At 35.4% G+C, this 14413-nt stretch overlaps 1 protein-coding gene across 1 annotated transcript in view; it reads right to left on the bottom strand.

Annotated features, from left to right (window-relative positions):
* Positions 1-14413, bottom strand: part of PIK3C2A (phosphatidylinositol-4-phosphate 3-kinase catalytic subunit type 2 alpha) — a 108241-nt gene that overhangs the window by 53306 nt on the left and 40522 nt on the right. Inside the window, exons 3-4 of the mRNA XM_040258259.1 lie at positions 7140-7243; positions 991-1148 (exon numbers count right to left, since the gene is read on the bottom strand). Coding sequence (XP_040114193.1) covers positions 991-1148; positions 7140-7243 — 262 coding nt within the window. The remainder of the gene's footprint in view (positions 1-990; positions 1149-7139; positions 7244-14413) is intronic.

The raw sequence follows: 14413 nt of genomic DNA, 5'->3' as shown, positions 1-14413 counted from the left end.
TTTTACAGACTCCTCCAAAGAGGATAACATTTAGCAGTACCTAGCAAGCAATTATTTAAACCAAATTATAAGGAAAAAGAATCACCATTTTAAATAGCTGACATTTGCCTGGTAAATTTTCCAATAAAGAATAAAAATATAGCAAGTAGGACCTATTATTTAATTACCATACTCTGCAATAGCTGGATACCAAGATAATAAACCATTACAAGTAACCTATTTCTATACTTAGAGCTCTTATTTTAGAAGACAATGACTATATTCAAAATTCATGAAAATCAATAGCTTGACAGAAAAGGCCATAAAACCTCTATCTATCTAATACAAGAGCTACATTTCTGAACACATAACAGTTATCATTTAAACACACAAAGCACTTCTACCATAATATGGTTACATTTCTTAACACAGATGTACATTATAAAAGTGCACATTTATAGAGCCAAACAATAGGCATTTGATATATTTTTAAAATGAATCAAATCTTGATATATCAAGTAAAACTTTGATACAAATTAAAACACTTGCTATCAAGGCTTATCAATGCTTATTTCAATCAAGAAGTTATGGACCATTATTTCCTTCAATTTTAGTACTAATTCTTACTGAATACTTTAATGATTCCCTAAATCAAAATTTAAGGGATGTTTAAAAAGAATAAGTCTTCTTTTAGAATATAAGGAATAAGAACATAATTAACCTTTCTAGCTAATGCTTTCAGGTTTTGGCCAAGAGCCACTGATTAACGAAGATACTCAACACTTTTCAAAGAAATATGTAGTTATAAAGGTAAATTTTCTCACTAATCCATACCAACAAACTACCCATATGAACGCCAATTTCTGGAAAAGGATAACTAATGCATATTTTACCACACACACACAAACCTAATGACAAAAGAGTCACTTTATTAAAAGAATAACACTAACATATTAAACATTTTCTTCCTAATAAGAGCAAAACAAGATGGTTTGGGAATTATGAACCTACCATCACATGTAAAGGTAACTGGTAGCTGAAATCCTTCAATTTCAATGGAGACCTTCACGCTAGCATTTTCTCCACATATGTTTCTTTGCACTGTGACTGGACTTAACAAATAGCCCCGATTTGTGCAATGATTGGTATATGGAAAGTTGGTCTTCAATCTAGTAACAAAAAAGAAGAAATTAAATTCTCTTTTGAAAGCTGCATTTGAGAGCCCTGAATAAGGCTTTGCATGCTTACAGCCATTCAGTTCTGTGTTTTTGTCCAATTCTAGAGCAGCTCAGGAGAAAAGCAATGAATGGACTCCTGTCTGCCTTTTAAATGAAAGGAATCCAAGAAAAGAGATTAAGTACTTCAACATAATGCTATCAACATTAACCAAGCACACACTGGATACACAACATTAAATGAGTTTCTGTTTCTGATTTTTTGTTAAGCAGTGTAATTTCACAAAATGATACATTTTTAATGAACCATGATATAGGTGATAGCCCTAAACTGTAACTGCCAGAAGGATAGAAAATTTGTTGTCTTTTAAAAATCTTTTCTTCTAACGTCCTTTCTCTTACATATTGATTTTGGTTGTTTAGCATGATAGAAAAACATAGGCAATGGGTTTTTACTGTGCTATGAGGGCTTTATTCCCTCAGAGTGAATAGGGAATGGCAAAAAATTGTCTGTGAAGTATTCTTGGTATTCACAGTAGCAAAACAGTTTAAATATATGAGCCAGGTGTACAGCTCATCTCCAGATAGCCCTTCTATTATCTGAAGACAAAGGAGGATTTGATGCCTCTTTAAACTTGTGGACTTCCTTTAACTGACTTTCTTCTGGAAGTTAGAGGACAAGTTCCAATCCTCACATCTTCTTTTCAGAGGGCTGTAAATGGAATGAATGCTGTAAGTTTTATCTATTCACTACCATGTAGAGATTAAAATAATCAAGTGATTGGAACAGAATAAAACAGTCTGAGTTGACAATAAGAAAGGTTCTGAAGAGGCAACAAGTGTAAGTTGCACAGCTTCTATAGTCATGCACAGTTTCTATAGTCAGTCTACTCAACTTGAAATCCTGATTTTACTACTTACTAGCTGTATAATCTTAAGTTACAAATCACCTTGTTGCTTCAGTTTCCTCTTCTATAAACTGGGGATAATACTAACTTCATGGGTTTGTTGTGAGAATTATGTAAATTAAGTTTTTAAGGACATTCAGAATAGTGTCTAGTACATGGTCAGTGCTATAAAAATCTTGTTGAATGAATGAATGAGTGAATGAATAAATCAGGTTTCTGCACTGTGATCTTAAGTGCCACAAAGGATCCAATATTAAAAAGAAATATAATTGAAAAAAGGTAACAAAGTAATAAACTTAAATTGATACTGGAAATGCACCTTTAGATGTGGACACTTTATCTTCAAATATTTGCTTGTTGTCAAGCAACACGTGCCCCTGCAACACGACAAAACCTTCATAGGATCTAGCCTAAGATTTTTATTTTTTCTCACATATTTGGTATTCTCATTTCCTACAGTATGAAATAAGATACTCACAGCAAATCCATAGCTAACTAATATGCTACTAAGTCGCTTCAGTTGTGTCCAACTCTGTGCAACCCCATAGACAGCAGCCCACCAGGCTCCACCGTCCCTGGGATTCTCCAGGCAAGAACACTGGAGTAGGTTGCCATTTCCTTCTCCAATACATGAAAGTGAAAAGTGAAAGTGAAATCTTTTAGTCGAGTCCAACTCTTAGCAACCCTGCGAACTGCAGCCTACCAGGCTCCTCCATCCATGGGATTTTCCAGGCAAGAGTACTGGAGTGGGGTGCCATTGCCTTCTCCCTCTAACTTATATATGTAATGGTTAAAACAAAACAAAACAAAACAAAAAACCCCACAAACTTTATATCCAAGGAAGGATACCATTTTCAGAAACCATTAAGGATGATAAAAGAAAAATCAGAAATTCCTGATAACTCAGAAAATGAGAATTTCCTGAACAAAAATTATAGTGATAAAAGTTACACTTGGGGCTTTCCTGGTGGCCCAGAGGTAAAGAATCCACCTGCCAATGCAGAAGACATGGGTTTAACCCCTGAACTGGGAAGATCCCACATGCTTCAGAGCAACTAAACTCATGTGCCACAACTACTGAGCCTGTGCTCTAGAGCCCATGTGCTCCAACTGTGGAAGCCTGAAGCCTGCACACCCTAGAGCCTGTGCTCCACAAGAGAAGCCACTACAATGAGAAGTCTACACACACACCGCAACAAAGAGTAGCCTCCACCTGAAACTAGAGAAAGCCCAAGTGCAGCAATGAGGACCCAGAAATAAACAAATAAACCTTAAAAAAAGGAAAAGAACTGAGAAGAAACTAAGATGGTAACAGACTGCTTCAAGTTGTGGCTTCTTTTGTTCTGTTTGTAACTGAACTTTTAAATATACAAAAGAAGATTACTAATTATCAATTAGTAAACTGATAATTGCTGAGTAAATTTTCACTTTATATATAATAGACTAGATAAAGTATTTTATGAATACTCTAAACCACACATTGTAGTTTGATGTTCTTAAGTACCTACAAAGAGCATTTTTTAATACTAATTTTCATTTTCTTTAAACCATCCATTTCCCTGGTTCAGTCGCTAAATTGTGTCCAACTCTTTGCAACCCCATGGACTGCAGCACACCAGGCTTTCCTGTTCTTCACTATCTCCTGGAGTTTACTCAAACTCATGGCCACTGAGTCGGTGATGCCATCCAACCATCTCATCCTCTGCTGCCCCCTTCTCCTCCTGCCCTCATCTTTCCCAGCATCAGGGTCTTTTCCAATGAAACAGCTGTTTGCATCAGGTGGTCAACATATTGGAGCTTTAATATCAGTCCTTCCAATGAATATTCAGGGTCCATTTCCCTATCATCACCAAAGCAATGGCTTTGTTTGCTTAATGTGGCTCTATAGCTCAGGAAATTCATTATCTTTATGCAAATACCAAAATCCTTTATGGTTTATTTCATACTATGTGCTATCAAGTTAAGGTTACATATAGACAGAACCAAACCAGAAAGACAGAAGACATAAAAATGAGGGTTTTAAAAGGTAAATATAAAAGTGAGGGTTTTCAATTAAATTGATATTACTTTATAAGAAAGTTGAGTCAGCATTATTTAGAATAAAATAAACTAAATGCAGAGGTAAAGTCCTTGATTCCTCGGGTTCAAGACACTTTTTAGATTATAAATATCAGATAGGAACCATAAATAAAGAAAGGGAACTAAAGGCTACTCAGAATGACAAATGTAAAGTATAGTACTCATCTTGTCCTAGAAGACCAGAAATGAAGCAGCAAAAATTTCCACTGGTATCTAACATTCCTCTCAGTACTTTCTCTGGAGACCTAAGTAACTGGTAGACACAGCAAGCTCTGTTAATTATGATGAGTGTGAAAGTCAAGAAAACAAGAAATAAAAATTTTAAAAATGCAATGTCCTGAATCAAAGTATTTCACAGAACTTTAAACTGAAAGCTACCCTGGAGGTCACTAATCCAATTCCCTAATTTCACAGGAGCAAAAAAACAAGGTCTAGAACTGGCACTAAATTCTATTTATAGTAGGCTTAACTATAAACAAATACCATAATGACAATTTCACACTAATATCACAGTTGAACTAAAATAATCATTTTAGGAGATTTCAAAAAAATAAGGAGTTAACTAAGAGTATAAATACTTGTTTTTAAAATCTGCATACTGGAAAAAATAGAAAGTGCCATTAATTTCTTCAAGTGATATCTGACTCCAATCTCCAAGGTCAAGAGGGGAACAGAGAATTTTCTAGAACATAACTTCAAAACACCTCTGCCTTTTCTGGGAAATATTTGTTACAATCCCACTCTAACTAACAGAAATAACATTCTAATTCATCTGAGGTTTTAATATTCATAAGCCATCTGTGTGTGTGTGTGTGTGTGCATATGCATATAAATAAAAAAGATCAGCTTAGTGGCAGAGTTTATGTAAATAACAATAAGGTTCAAATGCAGGAAAAAAAGGCAGATCACAGAAAGCCTAATTTCTCAACATGCAAAATTTAAATGCAATAGTCACTCAACACAGTCTAATAGGGCTTGTGTGGAGAGAAAAGTAAAGGAACTGGATGAACATTTATCAGATTAATTTCAAACCATTAAAAGATTATTTCCAAATTCTTAACCACACACACATAATGGTATGCATATGTGGCATAAAGGCATAGGTAATTTCTGATACATGCAATTTGCATTCTAAGTCGCTGAATGTCTATTTTAAATGTCTACTGAAAAATGTGAGTTTAAAAAATCCAGTTAAGAGTAACCTTTGCACAGGAAAGAAACAGTGACTCTACTGATATTCTTCTTTCTCCCTTAAGGTATTCTGAAGAAAAAAGAATGCTGGTTAGAAAGTGATACACAGGAAAGACAGAACTGTAATCAAACATTACCAAAGATCTAGAAAGTCTAGTTTAATATTAATAAGCCCCTTATAATAAAAATGATGAATACACTCAAAAATGATCTAGGAATTCCAAATTCTGCTTTGCTTAAACCACAATGGGAAAATACTGGATTCAAAATAAATCGCTCAGAAGCAATCTAAATGTCCATCAGAGGAATGGCTAAAGAAGATATGGTACATATATACAATGGAATATTACTCAGCCATTAATAAGAATGAAATAACACCATCTGCAGCAACATGGATGGACTTAGCGTTATTCTGACTGAAGTAAGTTAAAGGAGAAATATATGACATCCGTTGTATGTGGAACGTAAAAAGAAACAATACAAATGAACTTACGTACAAAACAGAAACAGACTTACAGACTGAGAACGAGCTTACAGTTACTAGAAGGGAAGGTTGAGAGGACAGGATAGACTTTGGCATGGATATGTACACAGTGCTATATTTAAAATGGATGACCAACAAGGACCTACTGTAGAGCCCATGAACTCTGCTCAACGTTATGTGGCATCCTGAATGGGAGGGGAGCTTGGGGGAGAATGTATATATATGGCAGAGTCCCTTTGTTGTTCATTGGAAACTATCACAACATTGTTAATTGGCTATACTCCAATACAAAATAAATTTAAAAATAAAATAAAATAAATCTTCCAGGAGTGATCTACTTTTCCTTCTTCTGATAACAGATCTCACCCTGTTGGCTGCAATGTCTGTTGTCCACTCTTTCCTTCCGTGGGATTTTTCTATCTGGTGCTGGCTGAAAGGACTCTTTCCTTTCTGCCAGCAAGACCACTGGAATACCAAGTCTAAGCTATCAGTGGCTTCAAAACCCCATCTGTAAATAGAAGTAAACAAGCATGGTGAAAGGGCAGGGGGAGAAAAGGGAGGAAGCAAAGTCCAAAGAGAGGAGGCATCAACTACAGTGTGTGAATTCCTGGATCTTGCTGTCACTGAGCTCTGCCCCATCCCCTTTCTACTATATGGGTTCATGAATCAATACATAACCTTTCTTGATTTATGCTAGTTTAAGGTGGGTTTCTTGCACTGACTAATATAGTAATATAACGGAAAGAAAACACACTGAACCGGAGGATGGAGACCTGGCTCTGTTACGACTAGCTGAGTAACGTGAACTTTAGCAGGTAACTTCTCCAAGTCTCAGTTTCTTCATATACTAAGGACACTGGACACATTTAAGATTAAAAGAACATTTCAGAAAGGCAATTTTATAACCTTCAGAGAATAAGTTTGCTTCTCTAATCTTGCTTATTATAGCATCTTTTACATCTAAATAGGACAGTATTTTGAATGCTAGAAAGTTGACAGCAAAATTAAGTCTCCTTATAACAACAAAAAAAAAAACATTTTCTAATTCTAAAGAAACTTCTACATTTAAGCCATATTTTCCCTCAGCAATATAGTATCAGAAGTCTACTGACTGACCTTAATTTTTCCTTCTAAATACTCAGAAACTTAACAGGTTCAAGTGTAGTTTGTGTTAACGTACCAATTAACTGTCTTGATGTTTTAGCGACAGAGAGAAAATATTTTAAAATTTTAGAATTTTTAGCACTAAGCTGGTTTTGAAGTTAAATTTTTAAAACTTATTTAATAAGAATAACCTTTAATTTATAAAGAAAAATGTCTTACTTTGTAATGGATTGACAAAAAGCTGCTACTTCCTCATTCTGTACTTCAATTTCTTGTAGAAGAGAACTTTCAGTTGGCAAAGTACTGGTCCCATTTGGGTCTTTCTGTAATGAAAAAAAAAGTGTTTTATTTTAAAATAAAGATCCCCAAAATGCTAAATAGCAATATAGCACAAACACATTTTTATGAAAATATGTACAAAAATATGGAGGTTAAATAAACCATATCAGTAACAAAATTTTAAAGTATGGATTTCCATCCCTATAAAAGCAACGCCAACTAAGCCTTATTTTAAAGTTCATTGATTTTACTTGTTCAAAAGCAGAAATAGGCTGTACTTAGTATTGGTCAGTAAGAATGGAATGCTAAATACATTTCTATTCAAAATCTTTCAGAAATGAATACTTCAGAAAGTCAACAGCTAAATGAAATTAAAAGACTACACTCTGTCTTATGAAAAGGAAGAGATCAAGCCCATTTGGAACTGAGATTCCTCTAATAAAGAATGAGTTTTAGGAGTGAGTAGGTATTTTCTATGTTAATAAACTTGTACAAACATCCTGACAGTTTCAAAAGTTAAATTTATGTCTGACCAAAATTTCTGTGATCAAACTTCTGATCAAAAACATTTAAGGACAAAAATTCACTACCCAAGCATAGTCAAACAGCACAGTCCATTTAGAGGTGTTTTGACTTACTACATAAAAATACTTGATTTAGCACAAACTTCAAACGTAAATTTCCCTTAAAATTAGAATGGGAACATTCTCAACTTGAAATTGAGTGAAGGAGAACACCATGTATAAATTTCAAGAGTTGTGGTGGATTTCAGTAACCACAGCACACAAGGCTTTGTCAGATAATTAAACTGAAAATTCAGGGCAACAATTCCTTTATTAATTTACTGCTTTTAAAACATGGCAGAGCCTTTTCTGCTATAATATGATATACACATGGTGAAGTGACCAGCCTGGAGTTCTAGAAAAGCTGCTACTACAAATAACAGAGTTCATGGATAAAAATAAAGGCAGACTACTCAAAGTCAGTGTAATCAAAGTCCTACCTAAAACAATGAGAAGTCCTTAAAAAAATACTAGCACAAAAAAAAAAAAAAATACTAGCACAGTTATATCTCTACTTAAATTTACCCCTAGAATCATGATCTTCTACTCTTTGAGGCCTCTTTAAATCCTGGAGCTCCTGCTTCCTACTGTGTTATATGCACTCTGAAGAGCAGAATTTCAATGAAGTTAAAAATACAATCCAGGATGTAGACTTCTTCACCAAAGTTCTTAATGCAAAAAGAAATGTCTTTACAGCTTCTGTCTACACTCACTGCTTCACCAGAATGCTTAACCCTGTGGCATGTGGAACTGTTCTTGAAGCCACCATTTTTTACTTCTGTGGAACTTTCAGTGTTTTTCGAGTATTTTCTTGAATTACTAAGGCTTTCCCTTTAACTATGAGAGAGTTTGTTCTTGACTGCTTTGAAGTATTAATATGCTGGGAAAGATGATTTTAAAACAAATGCTACTTCCCCATTATTCTGACATCAATCCCATAGGTACCAGTTACAGAAGTTAATTTGTGTTACAAAAAAAAGTATTATAGCAAATAGACCATACTATTCTAAGAACGGATTTTTATATTTCTAGACTTTTAATACTCTATTACCGAGGAACAATATGGTTTAAATGTCGGGCTTCCTTGGTGGCTCAGTAGTAAAGAATTCACCTCGATCCCTGGTCCAGGAAGATCCCACATGCCTGAGAGCAAATAAGCCCATGCACCACAACTATTGAGCCTGTGCTCAAGAGCCCAGCAGCCACAATTACTGAAGCCCGCACACCCTAGAGCCCATGCTCCAGAGAAGCCGCTGCAATGAGAAGTCTGTGCACTGCAACTAGAGGGGAGCCCCCACTCCCTGCAATTAGAGAAAAGTCCAAAGAGCACCGAAGACCCAGCACGGCCAAAAATAAATAAATAAATGTTTGTTGTTTTAAAGAAAATTGTCTTTTTTTGTTGTTATACAGAGACTTAATTTTCTTTCTAGCATTCAAAATACTATCCTACTTAGATGTAAGAGATGATATAACAAGCAAGATTAGAGAACAAATATATAAATATTTTCTGCAGCTTAGAAAAATGCATTTCTAAACAAAGCCTCTGGTTTGCCACTCCAAGTCTGCCACAATCTAATCCAGTTGTATTTCCCAGAACTTCCCAAATGAATATTATATCCAAGTGAACCTGAATCATATCCTGTTCCTATAAAGTACAAACTGAATTATCTTGCCTCTAAATCCTTGCTGTTTGTCTTCAAAGCCTCCTCCTAACTTTCCCTCACAGTACAAGTCCAAGATCCAGTAATTTTTTAAGGCCCAGTGGAATGCCACTTCATCTACACTGTCTTTTATGAGAATTTAGTATGGAGCATTTCTTCCCTCTTAACATTTCTAAGTACTTAGTCTGAATCAAATACCATATCATTACATCCTGTTTTATATTTGTCCTAACATGAAAGCTCCTTAAATACAAGAATCAAATTCAATTTGAATTTCGTATTTTTTTAAAACTTTATATCCAATTCAAAAGGCACTTAACCATTGGTTTGTTAAATGTTTTGTTCCCACTAAAAACAAGTTGAAAGTTACTTTCATATAACCAGTGAATTTGCCATAGTGATCATAAAACACTGAAAAATTATAAGGCACTAGGTAGCAGTAATGATTTCCTAAAATAGCAGTAATTTTCATAAGTAATGTATTCTATAAAATAAGTCTTATAATTATTATAATACCTAAAATACACTGAGATGCCACACACAAAAATATCTAGCAATTACTGAGCATTTCTTACATGCCAGGTTCTGCTGTGAGAAACTTAAGTCATTTATGTACATATGTATGTATTATTTATTTTTCACAAAGTTCTAGTAGATGTGTAACATGACTATTATCCCCATTTTACACATTAAAAAATGAGGCACAGAGAAGTTAAAGAGGCAACAAGGTCACAGGACTAAAAAAATGTTAATATTTCAACCTAGGCAACCTAGTTTAATCACTACCTAGCTTTATCACCTCACTACCTAGCTTAATCACCTCACTACCTAGCTTAACCACCTCACAACAAAGTCTCCTAAAAAAAAAAAAAAACCCTCTAAAACATGAGAGAGGGACTTCCCAGTGGCTAAGACTCTGTGTTCCCAATGCAGGGGGCCTAGTCAGGGAGCTAGATCCCACATGCTGCAACTAGAGATCCCGAGTGCCACATCTTAGACCCAGTACAGCCAAATAAATAAATAAATATTTTAAACAAAAAAATGAGAGAAAGACAGCATTGAGACCTTAGTACAGCAATGCTATTTTTTTTAAAGGTATTTTTGTTGACCTATAACTATCTTTTCTTACCTCTGTTTTTCATGTTCCACCTATTAACAGATTTTGAATCTCCTTAATGGCATTCCTAGATGCATTTTTTTTCAGAAAAGGCAATGGCACCCCACTCCAGTACTCTTGCCTGGAAAATCCCACGGACGGAGGAGCCTGCTGCAGTCCATGGGGTCGCTAGGAGTCCGATACGACTGAGCGACTTCACTTTCACTTTTCACTTTCATGCATTGGAGAAGGAAATGGCAACCCACTCCAGTGTTCTAGCCTGGAGAATCCCAGGGACGGGGGAGCCTGGTGGGCTGCCGTCTATGGGGTTGCACAGAGTCGGACACGACTGAAGTGACTTAGCAGCAGCAGATGCTTTTTTTAATCAAAAAATACTTTTTACAGTGCCTTTCCTGTATTAGTTCTTTCCTTTCAAGTAGGTTATGAGTTTCAATTGACAGTTGCAAAAACAGATTATAATAATCAATTATTTAGTCATACATTAAGGTAATAATAGATCTGGAAAATTTAATGTTCTGTTCACAAAGTAAAAAACAGCTGGGCTCCTAATGATTTCATCTGTACACCAATGTCATCATTTTCTTGTTTTTCTCCACTTTTTCTGAAACCAAAAAATTTTTTTTTCAATTTCACACCTACTCCCTCAACTCTTGCTCCCAATCCCTTCCTCAAACTGCAAACAACTTAAGCATCAATCATCTCTTTTCTTCTATGGTCTTGCACAAACTTTTATGCAGCATTCAAGGCTTTCCTACTCCACTTACATACATACATCTTGTCTCCCCTTCTAACCCAAGTTCTTTAAGGATGAGATCTAAGAATGGTCATTATTTGTAACCCACACATTTTGTCCTTAAGTGTTTTTCTATGAATGAAAGAGGCAAATGATAGTAAGAAAAATGGCTCGTGTCATTACCCAATATATGAAACAAAGAAAGGTTTGTGGGGGAAGATACTGAGTTCTCTAGTAAATATTTTGGGTTTGGAAATCCATATGGATGTTTGGTCATCATCTAGAAATATTATATTACAAATTTCTATTCCAGAGTTAAACATATTGAATTGAGAATCATCCAATTTCTGCAATTTTCTACAAGGAAATTTCTCTCTGCTAATTGCTGTCAGCAACCATCAGGATCACCAAGGCAAACCAAAGGATTTTGGGTTCAATTTCCACCAATAGGAGACAGTTTCTTTAGGAGGCTGAGGGATACATAAGCGATTATACTTACTGGGCATCAAGATGGGACATCTCTTTATACATATAAGAATCGAGAAAGAGAGATTTATTATAAGAAATTAGCTCATGTGATTATAAAGGCTGCCAAGTGATCTGGACTAGTAGCTTTCAAACTCTGTATCTATCTCAGAGCCTCAAGAATAAAGTACTGACTAAAAGAGAACAAATAAGATATATTAAAGACAGCCAAGAACAAAACCTTGGGGGAATACCAATGTTTAGAAGCTAGACAAGTAAAAGAAGTCAAAGATTATACGAAGAAAACTAGTAAGTAGATTTAACCAGGGCAATGGAAGAAGTTTCAAGAAAAAAATATGGTACATTGTTGCAAATGAGACAACAAGGCTGGACAGTAAGTATGGTCACTGTATTGAAAATTAGTATTCATACTCCTAGGAACAACTTTCTGCAATGACAGGAACAAGAGAGGATGGTGAAGAACTGGAAAAACAGTAAGTACAAATTCCTCTTTAAAGAATAATGGTAGAAAAATACTTTGGGGAGACAAGAACAAGAAAAGAGAGATGAGTTACATTTGAGAAAAGAGAAGGAATCTCTATCTCTTCCCTCCAAACCGGAAAGAAGAGGCAAATAAATCTGAGGTGGACAAGTGCATACTAAGAATAACCTTGACCTCACTATATAAAAAAGAAAAAAGGAAAAAAAAAAAAAAAACCCAAGTAACTGGAAGTCCTAGCCACAACAATCAGACAAGAAAAAGAAAAGAAATCCAATTTGGAAAGGAAGAAGTAAAAGTGTCACTGTTTGCAGATGACATGATATGAAAAATTCCTAAAGATGTCATCAGAAAACTACTGGAACTAATAAATGATTTCAGTAGGATACAAATGAATTTTGCAGGATATAAAATTAATAATATAGAAGTCTGTTGTCTTTCTATACACAAAAACTAACAGAATGAGAAATTAATAAAACAAGCCCATTTACAACTGCATCAAAAATAACAAAATACCGAGGAACAAATTTAACTGATACAGGTATAAGACCTGTATTTAGAAAACTGTAAGACACTGATGAAGGAAAGTGAAGACAACACAAATGGAAAGATATACTGTGCTCATGGACTAAAGAATTAATATTGTTAAAATGACCTTATTACCCAAAGTAATCTATAGATTCAACACAATCCTTACCCAAATACCAATGGTAGGACTTCTCCTGTGGTTAAGACTCCACACTACCACTGCAGGGAGAATGGGTTCAATCCCTGGTCGGGGAACTAAGATCCCATATGCCATGCAGCCCAAAATAACCCACAAACAAACAATAGCATTCTTCACAGAACTAAAACAAACAATTCTAAAATGTGTATGGAAACACAAAAAACCTTGCAACAGTCAAAACAATTTTGAGAAAGAACAAAGCTGGAGGTATCATGCTCCCTGCTTTCAAACCACCCAACAAAGCTACAGGAACCAAAACAGTATGGTACTAGCACAAAGACAGACACATCAATTAATGGACCAGAAAAGACAGCCCAGAAATAAACCCACACTTACACAGTGAATTAATCCATGACAAAGGAGGCAAGGACATACAATAGGGAAAAGATAGACTCTTCAATAAACTGTGCTGAGAAAACTGGACAGCTACAGGAAAAAAAGAATCAAACTGGACTTTCTCATACCATATAGAAAAATAAATTCAAAATGAATTAAAGACTTAAATGCAAGACGTGAAACCATAAAATTCCGGGAAGAAAACAGGCAGTATGCTCTCTGACATTAATCTTAGCAATATTTTTTGTATAGCAAAGGAAATGTCAACAAAACGAACAGGTGGTCTACTGAATGGGAGAAGATATTTGTAAATGATTTATCCAATAAGGGGCTAATACTCAAAATATGCAGAGAACTCATACAACTCTATCCAAAAACAAACAACTTGATTTTAAAAATGAGCATTTTTTGAAAGATGATATACAGTGGCCAATAGACACATGAAAAGATGCTCAACATCACTAACCATCGGGAAATGCAAATCAAAGCCACAATGAGGTATCGTGTCATACCTGTAAGAATGGCTATTGTCAAAAAATAACAAGTAACAAGTGTTGGTGATGATGTGGAGAAAAGGGCACTCTACTGGACTATTGGTAGGAATGTAAATTGGTAGTCCCTATGGAAAACAATATGGAAAGTGAAGTCACTCAGTCATGTCCAACTCTTTGCAACTCCACGGACTGGAGGGAGCCTGTCAGACTCCTCCATTCATGGGATTTTCCAGGCAAGAATACTGGAGTGAGTTGCTGTTTCCTCCTCCCCGGGATCGTCCCAAAACAGGGATCAAACCTGGGTCTCCCGCAAGGCAGGCAGACTCTTTACAGTCTGAGCCACCAGAGAGGTTCCTCAAAAAATTAAAAATAGAATCACCCTATGACTCAACAATTCCACTTTGGGGTATTTTTCTGAAGAAACCCAAAAACAGTAATTTGATAAGTTATACGCACCCCTATGTTCGTTTCAGCATTATTTACAACAGCCAAGATATGGAAGCAACTGAAATGTCCACTAACAGAAGACTGGATAAAGAAGGCACAGGATACACACACATAATGGACTGTCACTCAACCATAAAATATATCTCGCCATTTGGGACAACATGAGTGGACA

The sequence above is a fragment of the Oryx dammah genome, unplaced genomic scaffold (assembly GCF_014754425.2).
Source record: "Oryx dammah isolate SB20612 unplaced genomic scaffold, SCBI_Odam_1.1 HiC_scaffold_17, whole genome shotgun sequence".
Classification (NCBI taxonomy): Eukaryota; Metazoa; Chordata; class Mammalia; order Artiodactyla; family Bovidae; genus Oryx; species Oryx dammah.
The sequence above is the reverse complement of the archived record's forward strand: the minus strand, read 5'-3'. Positions and strand labels throughout refer to the sequence as shown.